General features: G+C 40.6%; 1 protein-coding gene and 1 long non-coding RNA gene across 8 annotated transcripts in view; one reads left to right on the forward strand and one right to left on the reverse strand.

Annotated features, from left to right (window-relative positions):
- kcnt2b (potassium sodium-activated channel subfamily T member 2b) overlaps positions 1 to 26,636 on the forward strand; it is a 47,052-nt gene that overhangs the window by 8,908 nt on the left and 11,508 nt on the right. For all 4 annotated transcript variants that reach the window (XM_082529705.1, XM_082529702.1, XM_082529703.1 and 1 more), the window contains 13 exons: positions 7,608 to 7,687; positions 8,417 to 8,519; positions 8,773 to 8,835; positions 9,562 to 9,610; positions 9,999 to 10,058; positions 12,152 to 12,226; positions 12,485 to 12,568; positions 13,043 to 13,137; positions 13,831 to 14,011; positions 16,242 to 16,406; positions 17,691 to 17,827; positions 22,699 to 22,762; positions 23,724 to 23,832. In XM_082529705.1, the coding sequence (XP_082385831.1) occupies positions 8,431 to 8,519; positions 8,773 to 8,835; positions 9,562 to 9,610; positions 9,999 to 10,058; positions 12,152 to 12,226; positions 12,485 to 12,568; positions 13,043 to 13,137; positions 13,831 to 14,011; positions 16,242 to 16,406; positions 17,691 to 17,827; positions 22,699 to 22,762; positions 23,724 to 23,832 (1,171 nt within the window). In that variant the 5' untranslated portion in view covers positions 7,608 to 7,687; positions 8,417 to 8,430. The remainder of the gene's footprint in view (positions 1 to 7,607; positions 7,688 to 8,416; positions 8,520 to 8,772; positions 8,836 to 9,561; positions 9,611 to 9,998; positions 10,059 to 12,151; positions 12,227 to 12,484; positions 12,569 to 13,042; positions 13,138 to 13,830; positions 14,012 to 16,241; positions 16,407 to 17,690; positions 17,828 to 22,698; positions 22,763 to 23,723; positions 23,833 to 26,636) is intronic.
- LOC309704518 lies at positions 18,428 to 22,760 on the reverse strand. 4 transcript variants are annotated; one of them, XR_014276281.1, is made up of 5 exons: positions 22,046 to 22,760; positions 21,304 to 21,348; positions 20,804 to 20,959; positions 20,259 to 20,351; positions 18,428 to 19,958 (listed from the first exon to the last, which is right to left on the reverse strand). It is a non-coding gene; the product is annotated as an uncharacterized lncRNA (long non-coding RNA). The 4 variants fall into 4 exon arrangements; XR_014276283.1 differs by lacking the exon at positions 22,046 to 22,760 and adding an exon at positions 21,890 to 22,039; XR_014276280.1 differs by lacking the exon at positions 21,304 to 21,348.

Below are 26,636 nucleotides of genomic sequence, written 5' to 3' on the forward strand. Positions count from 1 at the left end.
AAATATCAAGCCAGTCGTGTTGCTGTGCTATGAAACACAAGCACAGTCTGGAGGATCTGCTGCCAGCGTGTCTGTGCCAGACACCACGGGACACCCCCAGAGGTTCCTCATCTATTGCCCAACAGGTCAGAGCTTTTTTGGAGGCTTTGATGTTTTGGCTGATCTGTGTAAATGTCACCTGCGTTTGGAAGTGCTTCAGGACTATTAATTGTCTGCCAGGACGATCATTTGCTCTTTGCTTAGCACTGTAGTTTTATCTGATGGACTCAATTTGGACTGATCAAAGTAAAGCAACTGTATTTATTAAATACCTCATGGGGGGAAAAAAGGTGTAATTAAAGGATGCATCTGTGGCCTGAATGGATGCACAACTTGTAACCTTTGTAAAGTGTTTTTACTGAGAGTTGTTCAGGTAAAGTAATCAACAGGTGCACCTGTAGTTTAGCAGCTTACTTGGTTTTTTTAGTCATCATGTGTCTGAATTATGCTTATGCCAGTAAAGCTAAATTGAATTGGACTGGATTGAAAAACCCAGTTCCAAAGAAAAAGGGGGGGAAAAGCCATCACTGACCTTTTACCCAGCAGACATCTTGGCTTATCACAGTAGGGAAAGCACAGGTGGAATTAACAATGGCTCGGTTCTCTTTAGCATCCCACTAACTACGGCAGCATGCATAAAAGCAGCACCTCCACTAAGTAGAACTGAGCCATCAATAACACACCCGAGCATCCCTGCTGTGACACGAGGACGGAGCAGCCGAAGCTGGATTAACTCAAACCGACTGGCACAAGTGTCCACGGGCTCTCTCCTCTTACAGGCCTGTAAAATACAAAAGGTTTTTATTCATTCGTGTACATAAAAATTATTAACTTAGCAGGAGTATTATCACTGCCATTGAAAATGATCATTATTTACTCATTTAATTCATGCGCAGATTGGAGTCTGCTGTGAAAAGGTGTGACTCACAGTCTCTCGTGTGCGCTGGTAGCCATAGTCCTTACAGTAGGGAGAAAAAATGTGGTATAATAAGACTGATTATAATCGCTGGAACATCAGCTTGACAATTTGAGGAAAGATTTGACTGTGGGAAAAAAAAAAAGTCTGTGAACTACAGAATATCTAGTTTCCACCCTTCCACCCATTGCTTTAATGACAGCTTGTTCTCAGTCTGGTGGGACTCCACAACATGAGATAACCCATGTTATCCTAGCATGAGCTCTCATTGTTCTGGAAAGCTCTTTCCTTTTTATACTTATTTAACCTTTTTTTAAGCAGGAAAATGGGACTCTTGAGGTTTCAAATCTCTTCTGCAAAACTCAGCAGCTTGTTGAGATGCTGGGATGTTTGGCTTTTTTAATATTTAGGTGCAGCTTTAACCCTCATCCTACTAACATATCTAACTGGCTGGAGTCTTCCTGGGGATTTCTTAGAGCTTTATTATTGCAAAACTGAAATCTATACTTTCTTTTTTAATCCGAAGCACAATCCACTGTATTACTTATTATCCTGGTGTCACTTAGTTTTCAGTCATTTTAAGGAAACATTATTTGCTTACTTATTTGAAATTCTGTCAGTAAAGGATTATGAGCAGAATCTCTGACAAAGGGCTTTTTTTCATTGTGCAGGGACTGAACAAACAACTAAAATTAGCCAAAGCTAAACATACACTACAGGCAGCTCTAGCATACAGTTGCCACATGCATTGCTCAGGGCATGTTGGCATGTGACAAGAGGAGCAAATAGTTGCTGTCGTCCTGTTTGAGTTTTCAAACAGATTTTCCAGCCGAGCGTTGGTCGGTCACATCAGCAGGTGGATGTTTCCTCACTGCTGCTCGGATTGGGGCTTGCAATGTAGCAGCATCAGCTCGTCTATTCTCCAGCTGTTTCATGTAGCCTTGGTGATGTTTCCAATATTCTAGTAACTTCCAGTCTGGGCGATTCCAAATCCAGATAATAAATGCAGCAATGGAGTTTTTCTTCTTTAAAATGCCTGGCAGAGTACTCCAATCCTTGATACTGTCCGATGTTTTACTGTAAGACTAACTTTATATGAGGTAGATGTGCATTCTATACACACTATATAATCAGCCAATCACATGACAACATCTTAATCTACTGAGGCCTATAAACGTGCTCAAGACAGCCTGCTAATATTCAAAGAAAGTCAATTTAAGTAACTTTGAATTTGGCAAGTTTTTTGGTGCCAGGTGAGCTGTTATAAAGAGTTCAGAAACTGCTGATTTATGGGGAAGTTCCTACACAACCATCTTTAGGATTTACAGAGAATGAGTCTAAAGTAGAGATAATATCCTGCGAGGTACAATGCTCTGGGTGAAAATACCTTATTGTTGCCAGAGATCAGAGGAGAAAAGCCAGACAGCTTTGAGGTGATAGAAAGGCAATCGTAACTCAAATACACACAATTTAAAACCAAAGTATACAGAGCAGCATCTCTGAATGCACACACGCTGAAGCATATGGGCTACAACAGCATAAGACCACACCCAGTGCCAGGGTTTCAGCTAAGAACAGGAAACCGAAGCTCCAATTCACAAAAGTGGTCCTCAAAATTGGAAAAATGTTTTCAGGTCTGAATGAATTATGACCACATTATGACATGTTATTCCAACAGTATAACATGAAATCATCTCTAATTGGTAACAGCCTCTACAGTCACCAGAGCTCAATCCAGCAGACCACCATTGGGATGTGTTGCAATGGGTAAATGCACAGTGTATGGTAGTAGAACAGGAAATTCTATCATGGATGTGCAGCAGTTGTGTGGTGCTACATGTCAATATGGGAATAAATATCTGATGAATGTTTCCAGCATCTTGCTGAATCTGTGCTGGGAAGAATTTAAACAAAAGGAGGTTCAAACGGTTACTATCATGGTGTACCTAATAAAGTGTCGGACGAGTGTATAAATGTCATTATATGTTATTGACTTTCATTGCAAGCAGCTAGTGTAATTTTTTTTATGTGTATTCCAATGAAAAACTCCCCCTCTCGTGTATTAAAGCACATTTTAATATTTTCTTTGGACTTAATTTTCCAAAGGCATCATCTTTTCATTCATTAAACATAACAAGCTTTGATTTCCCTGATAGAATCTTTGCCTCGATTACTTTATTTTCCTGCTTGTTCTCTGTCACTGGTATGACTATTATTTCAGAGTTTTAGTGTGGAGGTCGTAATGAGCCTATGTTGTGCTGCTTTGTGCGCATAGATTTGGGTTTCTTTAGTCTCTTCCACTGTGTCATTAGACGGCCAATGCTGTGTCATTATGGAGCTCAGGCATGGGTGGAAGCAGCAGGAGAACGAGGTTCAGCTCTCTCTCTCTCTCTCTCTCTCTCTCTCTCTCTCTCTCTCTCTCTCTCTCTCTCCCCCCCCCCCCTCTGTGTTTCTCAGAGATCCTCCTCCGCATGTCCCCTTCTGTCTGTCTGTCCATCTGTCTGCGTCTGTTTAACTACATTTATCTGTCTGTATTTCAGTCCTCCCTCTCTCCCTCTGCCTCCCCGTCACACACGTCCATGCAAATGTGAAATCTCTCCAGGCTCGTTTTTGTAATGCTTCTTTAGTCACGTGCTCTTGTTTCCAGCTGTTAAAGCTGTTAGTTTTACTCCAAAAGATAATTTTCGCTGGTTGTAAATAATTAGCTTGATCAATCAACATTATTGAAGGAGCGTCAGAGCAGAGAGTGAGAGGAGAGGACCTCTATGGGAGTTTCTCCCTCATGATGAATCTCGCTGTTCCCCAGTTCAGTGACATATGTTATTTTCTGCACAACATGAGCCAAACCAGTTTTCCCCCACAATTATCTAATCGTTTATTTTCATTTCACTTTTTTAGAAGGCCTTGGGGCGGGAACGAGGCTATTGCCCAGGGGTATCATCGTGATGTGATTGCTTGTCTTTTGTTTTGAAATAATGCTCTTTATGAGTTTTTAATATGTTTTTCTCCTCCACCTTCCCCTTAGATTAAAGTTCCCGACTTTCAATCTATCCTACGGCTCAAGTCTTTATTGGGCTATATTTCCACTTTACTTTTCATCCTCTATTGTACACTCAAGTGGAAAAGCTTCTGCTTAGAGAAATACATCAAGGCTAGAATGACCTCTGAAATTATCCTCTTGTCGTCTCACAAAATATGAAGAGGCTTTGAGGACTTTCTGGAATGAATAAATACTCAGATGGCAGGATTTAAGAACGTATGTCACCTAAATTGTCCTAAGATGAGAACAAACAGGCGATAAAAATGTTTTGGCGCAGGAGAGCAAAACACTGTCACCGTCAGATCTTAAAGTGCAGCCTGAGATGTATGTGGTTGTAAAAGGCCAGATAAGTTCAAGGGAAAGTAAAAATTTGAGTGTTTACCTTTTTTGTTATGAGGATGATAACCAGGAACTTGGCACAGTGGAGCTTTTCAAAAGAAGCCCCACTCAAGAATGTAAGAGGAGCTGATGTTTACTAGAATATAGTGTAGCTTTAGACATAATCAGAAAGGTTACTTTTGAAATATGAAAGCAATGCAGAAAGTGTCTTAGATGCTGTTTGACCAATTTTAATTAACCCGTGTCTCATGTTTAGTTCCGGTAAACCTGTTTTCATTGTTTACCAAAAGGAAAAATGACACAATTTATTACCATTTTGAACCTCAGACTTCTTGTTTTTGGCTCATTTCCTGTGACAAACGTATAAAATAAAACTCTTTCAGTGACTTTATACACACACATTGACACTACACGTGTGGTTTTTGGGACTACACTGATTCCGTGTACCTTTGTCCACACTCTGTCCTCCTTCTACATGGCCTGCTGTATGTCTGCAGAAACCATCTGTAGTTTGTCACGCTTTGTCCCTGCTGCAAATTGGTGGTGGGACACAATAAATAAATAGCTTTGCCTGAGTTGTTACTTATCGATCAGTATTTATCATTTATTCATTGTTGGGACTAATATGTAATATGGCATGAACATGATTCACTTCTAATTTATTTCAAAGAAATAAATTTCAGTAGGGCTAAGAACCCTTCCTTTAATTATACTTGTTCAAGATCAACACGTTTTTTTCCCTACCTGTTAGGATGGTTAGGTCAGGATTATTTTTTCAGTTTCTAAAACATTTTATCAAAAAAAAAAAAAAGAACAGCACTTTTATTCATAAATGTTATCTAACTGAGGCAAATTCCAAATATTAACCACTAATAAAATAAACATCTGTTAGTTTTTTTGTTTGTTTGTTTGTTTTTTACATAAATTGTTGTTAAGGGGTGTATTGATTTAACACGAAAATGCAGTGGGTCCACCAGACCTGCCAACACTAGCTGACTGGAAATACTAAAAGTGACCCTTAAAAGATGGCAAAGTGCACAGTAATGTGACCTGACACTGGATATAAAACTTTAACCACAAATAAGGTTATTGTAGAATAGAATGCCTTTTATTGTCACTAAACACATGTACAGCTGAATTATCCAGTCTAACACTTTATAGTAGCCATTGTTAATAATGTGGAATATGTTATGTTAATTACACTTTAATTACACTTTATAATAGATTTTTAAATATAAATTTGCATTTCTTAAATAATTATTAGTTACTTGCTGAGCTTTGGATTGTTTTTCCAGTCAGTGCCAATCACAGGACAAAAAAAATAATATACTCTGAAAACTGGTTACATATTTTTATCGAGATTGGTTCTTTCATTTTTGTCCAAAATGTGGAGCTAGGGTACTTTTTATCATGACGACACGCACCTCCCAGAGTTTTAAAGAGAATGTAAGTTGGCTAATGGGTGGAGGCAGCAGTCTACATCCAAAAATTCTAGATAGCAGTTAATGTACTTTTTTTTTTTTTTTTACATACTAATTAGTTTCATTTTCACTCACCATTTAGATTTACAAACTAAAACAACTTGTCTGTGGTTTAGGAAAAAGACTTTGATGCTCAAGTGGACCCAGTAAATTGAAATACGATGCCAACAGTGCCGTGCCCAAGTGTCCACCTTTGAGGAGTTAGACAGGATACACTTATAATACAGTAAAACCTTTACTAGAAAACTACAATAGCATTGTAATCATTAAAAAATACACAGTGTTGAACTCTCACTACATAATATCGTAAATTGTAACATTACTAACGAAGAGTAAACATGTTATAATTTGTAAAACTAACTGTTTTTTGTTTTTTTTTTGTTTTTTTCAACAGTAAAACTAACTGTTGACTAAAGTTTAATTAACTAACTACACTGAGTTTGACTCCACAGGGGGAGACAGTATCCATATTGCAAACAATACGGTGCCGTTGCACATCTCTGGGCTTTCGCGAGCCCGTGCTCATCTGGATTTCTATTATTTTTGTGTGTTTTTCATCATGTGTGTGAAAGCATTATTGTCAGCAATCTGCTCAGAGCGCAGGGAACCGTCGACAAGTTGCAGCGGGGCCATCAGCTCCGGTGGCTGAACACTTTCCACAAGTGTGTGTTTGCTCACATGTGCTCATAAGAGAGGCAAGGAAAAAGACACTGAATTCTGCGTTGCCATAGTAACAGAGACGACAATTACACCCCACCCCAACAAGCAGCCCCCCCCCCCCCCCCCTTGCTGGGAAGGTGTGTAGTTTTATCTTGATTTGTGTGCACCTCATGGTGGTATAACGTCACTCTGGAACCCCGGGAAGGCTCCCCCACAACCTCTTCAACCACCGCCACCAATGCAGTCACCTCTTCCTCTTCCTGCAGACAGGAGAATAGACCACAGTTGTTCTGCCTCTCTTTCATCTGCCTGTGTTGTGTGAGACCACCGGCGTGCCGGGCCTGGCGTTTTTATCCTCGACCTGAGTCATCCACTCTTCCCTCCATAGGATGAAAGGGGAGCTACTGAGAATTCTCCCCCGAGGTGGTCAGACAGGAAATACAGTCTATGTGTGACAGTGCCTGATTATGTGTCTGTACACATGTAAGAGGTGTCTGAAGAGTGGCTCTTCATCATATATCTCCACAAGAATCCATGTCAGATGGCCACATGAATGGTCTAATAATACTAATGACCCAGTTGCAGGTGTGTGTTTCAGGGCCATGTGTGTACAGTAATGTGTGTGCGTGCGGGCCCCTCTAACAGGAGGGTGCCAGAATGAAAAGGGAGAAAGAGCAGTAATTATGGCCTCCCATGTTCAGCAGAAACATCAGAGGGAAGTAATTTGTTGCTCTATATTTAATCAGTGGAGATAACGAGAGTGACTGCAGCTGTCTGGGCCTATGGGCAGGCGGACAAGCAGGAACACCATTTCCTCCAAAACCCATTAGTCTTTAATGCAGCAGTCCACAGCATCTTATTTACATACTTTTCCGTGGTCACATAATCATTATCACCCTTTCTATGTCGAATTTGTTCAATTGTGTTGTTTTTCTTCATCACCTTTACCCTGTTTTATCTCATAGCACTTCACTCGCTTCCTCTCATCTGTCTCATGACTTGACTCCAGCTATTTTATTTCCTCAGTCACCTGAAGCAGTTTCCTAGTACTTTTCCTCTGGGTTCTCTTGTACCGTCGTTATCTCCATTTGCCTATTACTGACTCTGCCCATCTCTCCATCACCTCTCTTAGGGTGCAGGTGGAGTTTTATGTGAACGAGAACACTTTTAAGGAGCGCCTCAAGCTGTTCTTCATCAAAAACCAAAGATCCAGTAAGTTGCCCGTGTTCGGGATCACGCTTTCCCTGGTTGAGTGAATTTCTTGTCTGCTGTCTTCTTTTTTAAACCACTTGTTCAGCTGAACACGTGTTTCGTTTTAATGTGTGGTGTGCTGCCATTCTTGCTCTGCACTTCATCACCAGTTATTCAACTTGTCCACTCTCTGTGCCTGCTTAAAAGTCTGTGTAGCGGGTTTGATTATCAGTGTGCTCATTTACAAGGATGGTGTACAGTAATATTAATATTTCTACATTTCTACTGAATACACAAGTTGCTTTTTGGGGGGGAGGTAATTGGCTTATTGTGAATTATCAAGGGGTTGTTTACTAGTTAGGCAATATACTACACGCGTGCACTTCAGCTACATTAGGCCAAGCATTGTTAGTCCTGGCCAGAAATGCACATTGAAAAGATGAGATGAATCAACTTTCAGAAGGACTTTCAAGCTTTCTGGTAGTGATAATTAGTGGTATATGAAATACTCCTAGTTGCCCAGAGGATTTATTTCTTAAGAATTTGTGTCATGTCTTCATTGAAGCTTTAATCGTAACAGATTCAAAGAGCACTGCACTGCTTAAAAGAATCCTGCAGAGCTTTATTCGGTGTCACATTTTTAAATCATGCATCAAGGATATTGATAGCATTGAATAAATTGTATCTTCATAAATTCTGCCGTATTGGTGTTGTCTTTGACTCGCTGACTATTTCTTTTTCGAACTGCAGGTCTGCGAGTGCGAATGTTCAACTTTTCTCTAAAAGTGCTGAGCTGCCTCCTCTACATCGTCCGAGTCCTGCTGGACAACCCGCAAGAGCAAAGACAGGACTGGTGAGCAATATGGCGTGAACGATGGCTCAACTGGGTAAAAGAAGGTTCTCTGATAGCAGGAGCAAAAGCAACAAGTCAATAGAGGGGACAGCAGTGTGTATGTGTGTGTGTATAAAGTATCCCGTAACTTTATGGAGGAAGAGAAAAACAAGTCTGGAAACTGAACCGTTTAGTGGCTCAGTCCAGTTTTGATGAAAGCTGCTGGGATGAAGACGTCTTATTCATGCTGTTCATGTGGTTTTACCCCCTGCAGTGTGAGCGGAGTTAACTGCACCAAACAAAACACGTCATCCCGTCCATGGAGTGAGTTTGACTGGTAAGCATGCAAGGCTTTAATTAGGAGTGATGGCTTTAGCCTGCAGAATAGGACCATGAAACCATCCTGGGATACTTTGATCCACGACACCAGCTCTCCGGCCGGAAATGTTGTATAATGCAATCAATGCGACTTTGCTTAACTGATGCAATCCACAATGTTGATATTAAACATTACTGATCCACCTTCGTTTATCACGATTCAGCTGTATGGATTACCTGCCAACATAATATGCACGCAGTGCCTGTGCAGCCTAATCAACAGTGATCTAGTGAAGACAGAGTATCTAATATACAGGAGCAGAGAGAGAATCCAGGAGGTGTGTTTGGACCTGGGGCCTTGCCCTGTCTCCTGCTCAGGGACCTATTGATCTAATTGGTGGCTGATGACATTGGCTAAGCTCTGGCGCCAAATGAATAAGGAGCCTGACTCAGTGAGCTCAGGAAAGGGATGGGCCACCTCCTGCTCCAGGCAGTAGACTTGTAGCATCGTGCCAAGCAGCCTTAAGCCCAGGTTCTTTTTTTTTCCTCGGTGGGAGTGGGGGGTTACTTTCCTTTAACCTCATACAATATGATAATTATCCAGTTATGATGATTATACAGTATTATCAGCACAGTTTAATTAGTCTAGTGTAATTTTAACATTGTCTGCCTGTTTTTTTTCTCTTTCTTTGTGACATCTGTCTCCTCCACTTTGCATTCTTCCCTTTTTTTCCCACCTCTGCAGGAAGCTGATCATCTGGGTTGACAGACCTCTACCGCTGTGGGCACTGCAGGTTAGATACATCTGTAACATTCCCATGTAAACAAGGCCTCCATTTTTGTGTCTGATCACTTCTGCATGCACGAATGCACAGAAGTCAAAATATCTGCGTATGCTTTAACGGCTTATTGCCAATTCAATTTAGGTCACATTATTTCAGCTCATTCTTACTTGACATATATTTACAGTTACAATGTGGTTACCCACACATACATATAAATGTACATCAGACACCAGGCTGTCTCTTGCTTCACTTAAACCTGTTCCTTCTGAAGCTCAAACATCAGCACACCCACTGATTCCACCCACGCTCCCCATCTCTGCGACTCCTAATTTCTGTGTCTGCTCTCCCTCTGTCTGTTTCTCCACATTACTCTCTCTCTCGCTCTCTGTTTTTGCAGGTGCTTGTGGCTTTCATCAGCTTTTCGGAAACTATGTTACTCGTGTATCTCAGCTACAAGGTGAGCCACTCACACGACCCCATTGGCCAGCCTGTTTGTGGTGGTGTATGTGGGGGATTTGGATGGATTTCTGATGCTTGATGGTGGTGACTGTCCACTGGACATTTCTGCTGTGCTATTAAAGTTGAAGTGATGGTATTCTGTCTTTCAACCATAGATCATTTTTACATTAATTTTTAAAAAAAGAAGCTGAAGCTTACAAACTGTGACCTTCTTTGGCACCTAAAATCTCTTTAGTGGATTAAACAAGATTATCTCAATTGATAAAATGTCCTCAAATGAATATTATTTACACCTGCTGTAATTTTATTTGGGTGCCACAGCTCTGCTTTGGGAGCTTTCCTGCTGCCCCTAAATGCTAAGGTGGGGGCAAAAAACTCCATGTAGTCAATGTCCATTTGCTAAAAGTCACAGTCACATAGTCACAGTCAGAAGCAACACGAAAGGAGGATCTGTGATATGAGGTGGGTTGCAAAGTGGCTTTCAGATGAACAGCAACTATGGCGTGGCACCCTCTATGAGATATTCCCCGGATGTAGAAAATAATATGGTAAATGAACTGTTTTCTATGCTACTACTACTACTACTACTACTACTTGAACGCTTGAAGCACTTTATATAACTTGTCTCACTGACCCATTTACACAAACGTTTATGCAAGGACTCTTTTGAACATTTTACATCACTCTGCCTTTAATCATCAGTTATTATTATTAAGCTGTGTCTGTCCTCCACAGTGTGTCTCCTCCCTTCAACCCCAATCATTTGCTGCACCTCCCTGAGCCTGACTCTGCTGGAGGTTTCTTCCTCATTACAGGGAGTTTTTCTTTTCCACTGTTGCCAAGTGCTGCCTCATAGGGGGCCGCCTGATTGTTGGGGTTTTCTTTCTGTTATTTTAGACTCTTTACCTTACAGTATAAAGTGCCTTGAGGCAACTGTTGTTGTGATTTGGCACTATATAAATCAAATTAATTTGAATTCTATTGAAGTAAATTCACACTCTTATGAATGCATTGTGAGCAGATCAAACCACCAACCTTCCAATTAGTAGACCACCTGATCTACCTCCTCAGTGACGTCATACCCTGCTTGAACTAATGCTATACCTGTTTTGCTGGTAGATTGAGTAGTTTCCATTTATGGTATAATTGAGCAATGAGTAATTAATTCAATTACTGCTGTTGTGCAACATGCATTAATTGGCACAACTCTCACCTTGGAAACGTGCACGGATGTACCCTGCCACTGTCTGACATCTGCAGGTATAAAACAAACCAAGAATCACCAGCTGGAAGCAGCAAACCTCATCTCCTGCTCAGTTGTTTGTTTGTGTCAAATTCTGGGTTGTAGTCATTTCTGGTGAGTTAATGTGACCTATCGAAGGAGAAGTCTTTTTCACCACCACTCTAGTTTTTTGTTTTGTTTTGTTTTTTATGTCATTGCTGTTTAGGGTAGTCCCTGAAACAGGAATCTCTTTTAGAGAACCAAAAGCAGATTTTCTAGGTACACTCTAATAAATTGACATTTTTTGTTCTCCTTTGATGCTGCTCCTTTGCTCTTGCATTTGGAAAGAACCTCAGAGCTCCTTGAGGCTTCCTCAGCATTGTCCTGTTATGGACACATTTGAAGCACTTTTGGGGAGGACCGCCCTTCTCCAGGCAGAGGGAAGGCAATTCATCAATGTGTGTCTGGATCTGAAACTATAAGCTTATAAGGCGCTCTCTCTGCAGATTGCTCTGGAGGCTAGAGACCTTAGCATTTAGAGCTGACTGATTCTTGTGGACATAGCCTATGCTTGTCCACCTACACTAGTCAGATTCAGGTCAGCCATATGCAGGCGGGAGAGACATAAAAACAGCTATGGCTGACATCTTAATTGAGCAGAAAGGCTTAGTGGAAACTGAGTAATGCTGCTTCCTTCCTCAAAAGACAGTCATACAACCCTAACACACACCCCGATTTATTGTATGGTGCAAAAGCTCATCAATTTGTTCCCCTGCACTTTGTGGTAACTGGGCCTGTTATGTGTTAATCTCCTAAGGTCGCCAAGACAATGGAGTTTCCTGACCCCTGTGTGTGGTTTGTGTTTCCAGGGCAACGTTTGGGAGCAGGTACTACGTGTCCCTTTCATTCTGGAGATGATCAGCGCTGTTCCCTTCATGATCACTGTAAGTGGAAGGATACGCATTACTGAGCACTGACGGCACGGGGAGTCTCTGCAGGCAGCCATTTGTTTTGGGCTTCAAGCACTGTAGTCCCACCCACCTATGAAAAAAAATCACACATCACTATCCAGTACCTGAAACCGTGAGGATATCCCAAGATGCACAGAACCCCCTTTACTGCCAGAGACCATGATTGTGTAACATATGAAAACAGAGCGATAAGAGCTAAGTAAGCCTAAGCATTTCTTTTTCTCTCGACAGGTGATTTTGCCATCCTTCAGAAATCTCTTCATCCCTGTCTTTTTAAATTGCTGGCTGGCCAAGCATGCTTTGGAGAACATGATAGTAAGTGGAGCGCAATGTCCCTGTCCATTTTTTTTCATCTCAGCATCTCTATTATGCTATTTTGTTGGCATGCAATTGCCCTCCTCTGTTTCCCATTTCAGCTCACCAGTTTTATCTTAAACACTCTCCTACAAAGGTAAATCAGTCAGAAAACCTTTATAATAATAACATGGATTTTATTTCCTGAGGCACTTAACATTCCCTCCCTCAGTCAGTCCAATGACATCCAGCTAACTAAGGCTGCTTCACATTATTTGGTAACCTCCCTCTCCTGCTGCTTTTTATATTCCAGCAATTGGCAATGCCTATCTCATTTTTAGTGCATTTCAATATTCCTGCTTTTTTTTTTCATTTAAAGTTGTCCTGCTGTCCATCAGCTACATTTCATCCTCGTTTTACACTTGCACAATGCAGCACTTAGCTTGTTGTCATTTGCATACATTGACTCCTATCTGTCTCACCATCTCTCTGCAGAACGATCTCCACAGGGCGATCCAGCGGACGCACTCAGCCATGTTTAACCAGGTGGTGATACTTATCAGCACACTGGTCTGTCTCATGTTTACGTGGTGCGTACCCTTACTGCTGACATTACACTGAGAGCCGGGGCCAAAAAAACACAGGCAAAAAAAGGACATTAGATAGAGGTTGAGTGGGAAGTGAACGGTGTCGCGGCCATGGATGGAGTGAGAAAGGAAAAGAGGGCGAGACTGACGACCATTAGTGTGATACATGCAAAGGCAAAAAAAAAGAGAGAGAGAGAGAGCGAGAGGAGAATGAAAAATGCAGCCACTGGAGCTAAGAGAGCGAAAGGCAGAGAGCAGAAAGGTAATCGGTAACTGTAAGAGTGAGATAGAGCTCTGAGATGACAACTGGCAATTTGTCATGTGGCAGCTTGCTGGTGTGAAAGCCTGAGCTAATCCAGAAGTTCATTCACACAGTATCTCCGACCATTTCTGGGTTTGACATTTGCCTCTTGACTCATCTGTCCCTTAAAAATTATGATATTATGCCCAGCCAGGAGTCGCACACCTATTCATTTTAAAGTATACCATGTTCGATAAATGCACTCGGGCGTGCATTCACTCCCATTTCCACACATTCAAAGTCACACATATAGGCACAGGCGCGAAAAACAGTTATCTGTGGATATTGCCCCTCCACGAGCGCCCATACCTCGCCGAGTGAAGCAGGTGCCTATGGCTTAGGTGTGAAGTCTCTATCTCAACGATGCCCGCTCCTTTTTCTTATTCTCTCATCAGCATTTGTGGCATTCAACACCTCGAGCGAGCGGGCAACAACCTGACCCTGTTCGACTCGCTCTATTTCTGCGTGGTCACCTTCTCCACAGTGGGGTTCGGCGATGTCACCCCACAGATCTGGCCCTCGCAGCTCCTGGTGGTCATCATGATCTTTGTGGCCCTCATTGTGCTCCCCATCCAGGTGAGAAGTGAAAGCGCTAAAGTTTGAGTGCAGAGCAAGTTTAAACAGCACTCAGATTAATTTAAATAAAAGCAGCGGCGGCAAAAATCATTTCGTCCATCTCCATCAATTTTTTTTCAAGCGACCAACAGCTTCGAGCTCTCCTTCAGTTTGTAGTGAGGTAAAAAATAAGAGATAAACTAGCCACAGATGTGTCTAAAACTCATCAGAAATAAGTTAACATTTTTCTTGGTACACAACACATAAAGTCTTCCTACTTAACACTAATATTTTTTGTGTTTCCCCCCCATCACACAATAATGTGATGACTCACTGCAGCCTACATAGATTTGCAAGACTATTTTTATTCAGAGAGCAACAAGAGTGTCTTCCATACTCACTCAATTCCCCAAATCCCTCTCCTGTCATTTAACTGCTCCACTGAGGGAACCTCATGACAGAGAATTGGAGCAACCGTTTACCAACACACACTCACACAAACACACTATTTGTACAGCGACTGATAAAAACACCCTGACAAATGCACTTGTCCCTCTGTATCCTAACAGTTGTCTCTCATATTTGTGTAAAGCTTTTATCCCTGAGGAAGCTGCACTAGCTGTTTGTCTCCCGAAAGACTCGAAGGCGAAAATATGATAAATTTCCACTGTGTATATACTGTACCTACAGTTAGGAGGTTTTTGTGGGCAGGAAATCTCTCACGCTCTCACTACTGCTACACAAGTGATGACGCTACAAATTGTTGCTAACTTTTTTGCTCTGTTTTTGGTGGCATCAAATAAGCAGACACACACTGTACTGTAGGTGTAGGACTGCATCCTACACAAGCATGATCTCACTATTTTTATTATTTATCTGTGTTGTTTTGTTTCCACGAGCAAGGGCTCCATGGTTGCAAATAACTTCACAAATCATGACCATAAAGACAACTTTGGGGAAATTTGCACTTGCATGCTGTTGATTACTGACGTGGTTATCATGTCATCCTCTTCGGCCCCTCACTCTATCTTTCATCCATAAATACCTTTGACATTTAGAAACTGGCCCACCCCTTTGCCCTCTCTCCACAAACGCAACTCCACCCCCACTCACTCTGCGAGTGTGAGTGTGTCCTTCTGTCTGACTCTGATCCTGCCATGACCAGACTCCAGGTTGCACAGGAGAGCCGCAGAGCACATCAGGATTCAGCCATCGCTCTGGTTCTTATTGCTTCCTCTGTTGATTTTTCCTGTAACTGTCCCCAACACACAACAAATCCACCTCTCTTGCCAAGACATTTTGTGCAATTTTGAGCCTCAAAAGAATCATTATTGTAAATACCATTAAAATAAGAAGTCTGAAATTTAATCCAATTCTCTTGTTTAAAATTCAAATTGCCCAGCGTGAAGAAAAATCACTATACTTTTGTAATAGAGTCTAAAAGAGGACAAAATAAAACACATTTGTTGTAGCTGGATGATGCTTTTACCCTTTAATAAGCCGACATTATCTCAACATAAAGGTGATCACATTTATCTGGGCCAAAATGATTAGTTCATAGAGAAAAACTGCACACTAATGAAATATGCCCATTGAAATCTGATAGATGTAGGTGTATGGCCAGAAACATCGGAGATTCATTGTGACTGTGGCTGATAAACTTAAAAATCATGAAAATATGTGTGTTCAGACCAACAACAGTATCAACCATGATTTTGTGGAGAACTGCTTACATGGAGTGAGACAAAATTGCATCATGATAGTTCTTTCTGGACCTGCTGGAATCACCGGGGGAACAAACGGGATAATAAATGCTCCTTTTCTCCCCTCAGACTGAATGAAGTGTCAGGTGTAAAATAGCTTGTTATTTTGCTGTGGAAATCTGCAAGAAAGTAGATCACTCTTACATCTGTTAAAACCTCAAACTACCCATTTATTCGCACAACTTTCCAGAGCTCAGACAAAAAAAACAACAAAAAAGTCTCTCTGTGGAGCTCTCTTTAAGCCTACTGTTATTTCCATGCCCTGCCTTCCCATGCTAATATCCGCTATCATGTTCCATTCATTCGCTATGCTGAACTAACTTCCACCTGTCTTAATTCCCCTCAAACACTCTCCCTAATCACATGGAAACACTATATAGTACAAGGCATTGTTTTCTTTTCATGTACCACCTGGCTCCTCCCTGTATCCAGGTTAACTTAATCCAGTTTCCATCTGTTGAATGTGATGGATGTTTTTCTCAATGCAGTTTGAGCAGCTGGCCTTTCTGTGGATGGAACGACAGAAGTCTGGAGGAAACTACAGCCGCTACAGGGCACAGACGGAGAAACACGTGGTTCTGTGTGTCAGCTGTCTCAAGATCGACCTCCTCATGGACTTCCTCAATGAGTTCTTCGCTCACCCCCGGCTACAGGTCTCTCCAAATGGCTTTAAGTAGGACAAGGGGGAGGTTGGGGGCTCTTGTGTGTGCACATTTGTTGTCTGTAATGATCCTCTCCAGGTGCCAGGTCGACTGAGTTTAAGGCAGAGAATGAACTTTTCAGTAGGAAAAATTAAACCGCTATCTTATTCATTTGAATGAATGTGTGCATATTTATTTGTTTCTTTGGGGGTTATTTTGATTGGTCTGCTCCACAGGTGGGGTTTAAAGGGAATAAAATATCTCTCTAAATATCATCTATAGTTTTGGGGCTAAATCTAGGACTCTACCAGGGTGGCTTTGCGTTATTCACACTTCTGTTGTTTGAGATAAGCAGTTTTTGCACCTGTCCACTTTATTCTTAATGGCTTTTTCTGCCCTGGAAGCAGTGCTTCTAGCTCACCTCGCCACACTAAGGTGACCATACAAATTTACACACAATACTCCACAATGACAAAGTGAAAAGAAATTGCTTGAACTTATTGCAAAATGTAAAAAACAACAACAACAACAACAAAAAATAACATGTACCAAAAAGTATTCACGGGCGCCGCTACTTTGGGGAGTTTCTCTCGATCTTCTTTGCTGAACCTCTCAAGATCCACCAGGTTGGTTAAGGTATAAAATAGGGAACAAGTGAAACTCTGTGAATACTCTCTAGATGTACTATATAAGGAAATCTGAGCAGTTTAGCACAAAAGTAGGAAAAACAGTTCCATATCCCCAAAGGTTGATCCTGTTCATCTGGACATAGTGTTTTCAGTGGGAGAAACAACCTCACAGCCCATTGTTCCTTCAGTGGTGTTAGTTTCAATTACTATGCAAATGTTCTGTTTATAAGGTCGGGGAAACTTGCAGTCAGCTGAGACTGAAGACTTAGATGAGCCATGAAAACATTTCTCAAACTAAAAACATTGCGTCCAGATGAACTGAATCAACTTTTAGGGATTTACTTACCTGGCTGATTGAGCATGCGTCAAGATGCATTTTCCATAGTTTTAAATAGGCCAACTTCATTAATTTGCCTCCTTTGATAAGAGGATCCAATAATGTAACAGTATATATATTATGCAGTGGTTAGTGTAGCTGTGATCTAATTAATTTGATGTATTTTCATTTTTTTGCGTACTTGGAAATTTGGATTTCATTCATTAAAACATTTATAACTAATTAAATTCCAATTCAATGGCAAGCTTGACAGCATTTCCTCAGGTAGTGTTACCTAAATATAGGTTATAATATAGGTTAACACCCGTTCCCATGTGTTTGTGTGTGTAGGACTACTATGTGGTGATCCTTTGCCCCGCGGAGATGGATGTCCAAGTTAGGAGGATCCTTCATGTCCCCCTGTGGGCCCAGAGAGTCATCTATCTGCAAGGATCTGCCCTCAAAGACCAAGACCTGATGAGGGCCAAGTGAGTCGCTGAGTCTGAAGTAAACTATTATTATCATCACATCAATCCAGCCTTGAAAAACAGAAATCCACAACAGACCTGAGTTTAGACACCTCGAAATGAAAGGCCCTCGCGTCTGCAAGCTCGAACTCGCAATTAATACCTGTAGCACCTTCAAGCCTTTAAGTAGCAGCTGTGATTGCGGTTTGAGTCATATTGCATATTGTTTGGCCCCTGGCTTTTGATAATACACACTCAAAAAAATGAAACGTTGACTTTAATTAAAATTATTTTGTCAACAGGTTCCACGAAATTGAATTATGTTAGTTTAAAGCAAAAATCTTTAGTTCATCTAATTAAAAAAAACTACTTAAGATTAACAAGACATATTTAAGACTAACTAAATCAAGTTATGTTGTATGAACATAGATGATATATTTTCAGGTTAGATAGTTTAGATTAGTTACTTCAACACATTTCTTATTTGTGGCAGTAAAATGTTAAATTTAAGTTAGATTAATTCAAATATTATATTTTCAGCCACCTTGTGCTTTATTAATTAGTTTTACATAAATCTATTTTGTCAACAGGTTCCACACAAATGAATTAAGTACATCCAACTTATTTTTTAAAATTTATTTTATTGCCAACACATTCAGTGAGCATTTGTGTAAACCCAGTCCAAAATAAAACACAACAGCTCATTAGGGTTAGTAATTAACAGTATGTAGACAGATGCAACATCAAGACTTTAAATTAAATGTCTGTATCTACCAGAAATAGAAGAGAAAAAAAACGCATTGAAGATCACATAACACATTGATAAGATGACACTTGAGTTATGCACATGTGATGCTAGTAAGGTCTGTGAGTGTTTTTTTCTTTTAGTGTCTAAAATGGATAGCAAAGTTGCTATTTGCAATGATTGCTTAGGGTCAGTCCAGTAACACAATGCCAATGAAGTGCTTTCCTTTAACAATGCAAAGTGAAGTGTCCACCTCAACAGCCACAATTTTAAAAAAAATGTAACAACAACAACAATAATAATAATAATAATAATAATAATAATAATAATAAATAGTCCACTGATATTAGCAATCAAAGAAAATTACATCACCATCCCAAATAAAACTTTAACAAAACATGCCAACATTATGGTCTAACAATAAAACAGCTTGTCAGCGTTCAGTTTTTTTGCAACAGCACAGCAGTAACCATTTAACACTCGCCACTGTCAACATTTATTTTACCAGTGTTTGGGCAAAAAACTTCAGATGTAAACATTTTAACATGGAAACAATTGTTCGTCTTTAAAAGTCCACAAAATATACATTCATCCTGCATTCCCAACTTGGATGATCTGATATCCTCGTGTTGGTGTTGTTCCCAGACCATCATGAAAATGTTGTTCCAGGTTCAACATTGCAAGTGACCAATCACATTGTTGTGACGTTATTCTTTTGCGCGCCAAGCCATTTGTGCATTTATGAAATTCCAATGTTGCAAGGACAATATCAATTCTGCTTACTGTTTATTAAAGGGTTACGGTTAGGGTTAGGGTCAGTTGATCGGCGGACAGAGGCGGTTTCACGCAGCTTAAGTACAGTTTTTTGTTTTACGCCGGTTTTTCCCGAAGTCGCAAAAGTATGACGTCACAACATTCTGATTGGTCACTTGCAATGTTGATCCTGGAACAACATTTAGTATGATGATCTGGGAACAACACCAACACGAGGATATCAGATCAACCTCCTAACTTACCCTTATTTTTAGTATGTATTGCAATTACCTTTACAATGCACACAATGTAACACAAACTGAATATGAATATATTTCCACCTCATAACAATATGCCTTGAACGCTAATATACACACCACCCTTCAACATTTCTGGTGCAGTATCATCTCTCAATTAAATCCTTTAAATCTCAATACTTTTGATTGTCTCTTAGCTTTCAGTCTTGAGGTTAACTGAGATTCAGTGCATATATCCCACCCATTAAGAGTGCACATGCAGAGGCCAGGTCTTCCAGGTCATGCAGGACACACTAGATGGTTATACCCACATCGGCTGGAGGAGTGCTGGCATCAGCTCTTTCGATGGTAAAGATAGCAAGGGTAATTTGTTCCAGCTCCCTCTGAACAGCTGTAGCTTAGACACAAAAACATAGAAAAATGGCATCCAGTTTTAAAAAAAGAAAGAAAAAGGGCCAAAGCTACCCTTTAATGACGTAAACACAATATTAGGAACATGCACCCCAGTGCGCCACTATTTTAGACTACAGATTCAACGATAAATATAAATAGTTTGGGTATACAAGAAGATTTCCCAAAACATTTAAACAGGTTCCATGCAAATTACAACAACAACAACAACATTACAACATGCAACAACATTAGTTATTCAAAATTTGGTTTAATACAGATAAAAAACTAAACTAAAATTACCAACCAATTATTCTTTGAAGAGGATGCTTGGGTCTTCATTCAGGTAAAAAGGTAGTGCCCTGAGGACACACTCCCTCCCCTTTTCAATGGTTTCCTTCTGTAGAGAGTGGCAGAGATACAGGAAGAGAAAACAGATATACTTTAGGATGACAGAAACTCACATTATACGCAAAATGAATGACATATCCACTGCACAGATAGACATGTACACAAGACCAACTAATCATCACATGGACATGAATAGTTAACCTGTTGGGCAGGGTTTACACCACATTATATATGTCAATAATGGAGGTAAAGACAAACTAATACATCATCTTTTTTGCATTCAAAACATAACATAAAAACATTCACTTCTGGTTTAACCTAAATCAAGGGATCAGATTTTACATATGTTTAGGTAATTTAAATTTTCCAACGTTTTGAGTACCAAACTTTGTCTTGCTTAATATAAATGTAAGTGCACTGTGCAGCTACCATACACTAGCTGTTTAAATTTGAAAATGATCTTATTAGCCATAATATTTTGCTACCAACAGAATAACGCACCTGTGTGGCTGGGGCCAAAGTTTGTCTAATTTTCTTCCCTGCAACGCCTCCTTTTTTCTTGAAGACTTTTATGAGCTGGTCAGTGTATTGGTCAAGTTGTGTAAAAAGCCTTGGAACATGTGCAGCAGTAGTAATCCTCACATATTCTGCTTCCACCTGAAAATATGTCAACAAACACAACATACTGTACTGTAAATATACATACTATATGTACACATATACAAACTAAAACTAATGTAGTAAGACCTCATTAAAGCTATAATTTTAACACAAACATTTACACAAAATGCTAATGGAGCCATTACAGCTTTTATTGTTATTTATCAAGTTCCAAAAAATATTGATCACAGCTGATCTGAAAAGAATTTCATGCCTCAGGCCCTTGAACTGCAACCATGGTTCAGATGTGGAGAAGAAATAACAGGGGCATGGGATGGGTCACAAAAGAAAACTTAACTTATAAAACAGTTTTGTTTTTAAAAGTATAACAGTTCACATACCACATACACCACATCAGTATAGGAGGGAGCAGGTAAAGGCAGGATCTGAGATTTATAAAGAAAAAAAAAATAATTCCTTAATTTCAAGAAGCAAATTATTGTTTGAATTACAACTAAATAAAATACTACTCAGAAGAAAAGCAAGAGATTGACACTGCCATGTGCTAACTTTCTATAGAAGCAATTATCACCAGGTCTGTCGACCTCCATTGTCTGTCCACTCATATGTCTTGAATAATTTTATTAAAAAAATTAAGTGTGTACTTTCACAAACTGTAATTTATAACTACATTGATATGTATAACTCCGCTAGGAAACATGCTGTATTTACAGACCATTTTTACATAATACAGATTACTGATAGAGCAGAACAATGGTGTCACAGTGGCTTTCGCCCTTGACTTTTTGGATTTTAAATGTCACTTTATGCTATCCTTGCTATCCTATTCGATATTTCCGACTCTCGGATTACAGAAAAGGAATCCCAAGAAAGCAAATGGAAAAAATAACCCCTTGAAAGAATAACCCCATGAACCCCTGTAGCTAATCCCTTAATAAAACAAAAAACAATAAAAATGTTTCTTACACAGTCCACAAAATAAGCATGTCCAGGACCCAGTAAAACTAATGTAAAACAAGCACACGCAAACGATATAACATGTCTTGTAAGACAAACGCAAAATATAACCATGCTGGACATATAGATACTACACAACATAGTCAAAGAAAAAAGTGGTCTTACCTCTCAAAGAAACAGCAGCTTGGCGCCAAAACAGCCTTTTTCAGTTAAATTTGAAGTCTTGCGCATGAGCAGGCACAAGCCGTGAAACCTTCTTGTTCTGCGCGGTTTCATTACAACTGTTTTTGCATTACTGCCACCTTGTGGATATACAAGGTATATCGATCCTAATTGACTTAACTTAAATGTTATGCGATCAAGTAACACATTAGTATTATGTACGTTGAATAATAGACACAATTACGTAGACTTGATTAGAAAAACATATGTTAACTTAACAAAAACATATATTTTAAGTAAAATGAAAATAAATAATTAATATACACTGAACAATCCACCTCATTCATTTTTTTGAGTGCAGACGCAGCACCCTAGGCTAGCTTCACAGAGAAAGAAAAGAAAAAGGAGCACAAGCCTGTTTGTTTAATCTCCCCGTCTCCTCGCCTCCTGCTATCTCATCTTTAAATGGCGTGGGCTTGAAAGACACTTTGGTACATTTGTTGTTCTATTGTCCCACTTTTTTCCTCTTTTATCCTCTCGCTCAATAACATGACAACACCCTCCTTCCTGTGTTTCATGGCTTCCCCAATTCTCTCTCTCTCCCCCCCTCTCTCTCCGGCACTCCCAATGCTACATGCTGTACTAACTCCCTCCAGGATGGACGATGCTGAGGCCTGCTTTATCCTCAGTAACCGGTTTGAAGTGGACCGCATTGCTGCTGTACGTGCCTCCCCACTTTCCTGTATTGCCACAACTCCTCACACTGCAAAACATCAGTATAACCAGACTTAGCAAAATAGCAGTTTTCTTTGGTAGCAGCTTTTTATGACTTGGCATTCATTTCTAGCTTGATTATTTCCCCTAACATGTTAATTGCAGTGCAAAAGAACTAAAACTGAGAATAAGAGAAAAACGTGCTTGACATTACAGAGCAACTCTTTAATATTCATATCTTGTAAGCTGGTGTATTACTAGAATAATATCACTATCTCATTTTTAAAATATCAGCGTTCAGGCAATCGAGCATGACTCTCTCATTTGGACTTTTCAAGGTCTGCTAATTGTTAGCACACCTTTTCATGCATCACGAGGCTGACATTTTTACATTTCCGTGAAAAACATCAACAAGTTTTTACTGGAGAGCCACGAGATTTGACACGGAAGTTATTCTTCCATTAACATGCAGCGACGATGCCCTTATTTTTCACCCAACTGATCCGTGAAGTTGAAATTTCGGTTTAGCCATTTCTTTGGTTTGTTGTTAGTACCCGCAAACTGACGTGCCTGTCAGCCACGGCTACTTTGAGTTTTTTCCTTGTTACTAAATTCTAGCAAGATAACCTTTTAGCTCAGAGCGCCGCTGTGTCAGAGTGCAGCCTCGCGCAGCTTTAAACTCCTGTTTTTCCTTTCACTGACTTTTCAAAATTTCTCTCAGGGCTAGTCTTCTTGAGCTCCCTCTCTCCATGCTCTTGCCACAGCCTGTCATAAAATGTCAGTATTTTATTACTCTGAGATGTTGCACGGACCATTCAGTTGCTGCATGCAATCAGTGCTTTAAGGGGATTATTATAGCCGAGCTAATGATGGGTTTCTTTCTCTTTTTCTCCCTCTGTTGCACTCTCACGCTCTCTCTCTCTGCCACTCCATTTATCTCACTACTCTCTGTTTCTAATTTTCTCAGGATCACCAGACCATCCTTCGAGCATGGGCGGTGAAAGACTTCGCTCCAAACTGCCCCCTTTACGTCCAGATTCTCAAGCCAGAGAACAAGTTCCATGTCAAATTTGCAGGTGGGCAGTGAGTGTGAAATCAAATTATTGGTCATTTGAATGCAGCTACTATTATTTGATCACACCAGGATGCAGGAAATAATGAAATGGTACCTGATGGCATTGACTCTACAAGTCTCTCTAGAGCTCTAATGGATGAAAGAGCATTCTTCCAAAATGGTATTCCCTCATTTAGTGGACGTCTAAAACATCTCCCACGGGTTGATGTCTGGTAAAGGCAAATGGACTGCTTCTGATAAAGAGCTTTTCTTACTCTAATTGAGTACTCAAAGCACTTTATACAACACGTCTCAGTCACACACACTGTTTATTTTTACTTTGGCTTGCAGACTGGGAGCAGTTAGGGATTAAACCACCGACCTTCCAGTTAGTACATGACCTGCTTTACTTCCTGAGCCACCGTCACCCCGAGGTCATAGCATATGGTAGCTATTCAGAGACCCCTCACGCTCTGTGGATGCTGGCACTGTCATTCCGCTCACCACCACCTCACGCCCCCTCGCTGTGGGGTTCAAGTGTTCAGGTTTTTTTTTATATTCATCGTCTGTGTGTGTTCTCCTGGTCCAATTTGACAGTTGATTTTGCCCAATAATGTGACTGGAATTGCTTTGTCACCGGTGATGATGCGTAGCTGTCTAAAAAGACAGACGATTAGGTAAGCATTTTTACTTTGCTTCCGCAGAGAACATTATGCTCATTTTGGAAAGTTCACCACAATTTTCGAGTGTGCGTCAACAACTGTCGTGCTAAATCTGGATCCTTTTTCTATCAGCGGGCTGCAGCAGCAGCAGAGCTCTCTGTCCTTTCCTGCTCTAAAGAAGTGCCGGACAGATTGGCACAGCTTGGCTTTAAGCCTTCTGAGGGTTTCTGTGAGTTTTTACATTGCCTTTTGGAGAGCTTCCCTTCTTCTCCGGCTCAACAGAAGACGCCAGTCAATCATCTGTGAGTGAAAGAAGAGGACCCAAACTCTCTCTCTCATTCTCTCTCCCACTGTTTCTATCTCACTCGGTCGCTAGCTCACCCTTTCCTCACACATCTCTCTGCCTACAGCCCTGGAGAAAGTCAGACTCAATTCTAGCTTACCGCCCTCATCCCAGCTGTCTCTATCAATGATTAATGTTTTACTTTGCTACCTTGGCAAAGAAAATCCCCTTCATTTGATGAGGTCTGCTGTTAAGCTAACCTGGCAGAAGAGCTCTTACCACAGGCAATTCTCCTGCAGCGCAGGTTCAACTCCACACTGGCACAGGCAGACCTTGTTGGCCTTTTTTATAAGCAAAAAGATAAATTCATGAGCTAAGCAGTGTGAATCTCCCGTTCCCGTGCTGAGAGTTTAGCTGCTGTAAAATCTATGACTTGCTTTTAAGTGTTATTTCACAAAAATCCTCCTTAATCATTTCAAAGTATTGATTTAGCACTGGGTGATGTGAGTATTGTATCAAATATTTAGTGCTGAATACAAAATTCTTGAGTTCTGAATAGGACTTTAGCCGTATACAAGGTACGGCTCTTCAAATAAATCGAGTTTAACGTCCTCGAATCCTCAAGGCCTGGTAGATAGACTCAGAGAGCAAATAGCATGCTGTCACATGCGCATTACTGTAAGTACAGATGCTCTGTTTTGACACTACTTAGAATAGACTCACTAAGCAATAGTGTGGGAGGCATTAATGAGCAAGAGATACAAGATTTAATTTGATTTGCAAAAGTGAATTAAAAACAGCTCAAGGTTCATTATAGATCTGTGGGTATGATGCTGGAGCAGGCCAGGAAACCCCTGAGGTATCTGAATAATAATAATAAAAAATTGGATCCAGACTGTCCAGGTTTTTGTTTTTAATGACAATAACCAGTTTCCCTGATTAGCACAACTTATTGTAGCCGCATGGTGTTGATAGCAGCTGACTTGTACAAGCAATAAAGGCCGACTGATTTAATTAGCTTCGCCGGCCGACCTGTGGTCAGGTTGTAATTGCACTCTTGCAGGGAGAGCCAATAGCCACATTTACATACAGATATGCACATTTGCACAAACAGGATTACACCTTTAATGCCTCTCTGTAATAGAAAACCAAGACCTTCAAAGTCAGCATGACAGGAAGCAAAAAGTGTGTCCTTATGTGTGTTTGTGCATGTGCGGTGTTCTAGTGTCAGTAATTGGTTTCACTCCTGGTCTGGGTCTAGGCACCTGAAGGAGAGAGGGCAGCAAGGAGGGCCGTGCTTGAGGGTAGAAAACTGGAAGCGAAGGGGCGGTGTTGAGGAAAGGTGCGAGAAGGACACTGGAAATTAAATATTGGAAAAATAAGATTCAGTTTGATGCATGGCAACCACGTCCGTGCACTGGGAGCTGGGGAAATGTGTGTGTGTGTGTGAGAGACTCAGAGAGAGAAAGAGGGAGGAATGCATGTCTAACAATAATGAATACTGTTCCTCTGTAGAAACAACATCAGTGTTTTTGTCTTTGTGCTCAGGAGGCTTCAGATGCTTGTTGCTCTGCTTTGAAAGGACTTCACAGGCAGAATAGCAAGATCCTACAGTGTGTTTGTTTGTGAGCTGCATCATGATGTGTTGAGCCGAAAGAACACTACTTCTCTAGCAGAATATTCACAATCAGCAGTTTCAATTGTTACGTCTCTCACCTGCTCAGCCTCTGGCACACACATACACACAAACACAAAGTCTGCTACTTTATCACAAGCTGCGTTTACATCATAGCTGGCCTCCTGTTTCTCACAGTAGCGGCTGAGTTGAGTCGGGATCTGACATTTCTCACCGGTTATTCAATGATACAGTGCACAAATTGT

The sequence above is a fragment of the Aulonocara stuartgranti genome (genome assembly GCF_965226115.1).
Source record: "Aulonocara stuartgranti genome assembly, chromosome: 4".
Lineage (NCBI taxonomy): Eukaryota > Metazoa > Chordata > Actinopteri > Cichliformes > Cichlidae > Aulonocara > Aulonocara stuartgranti.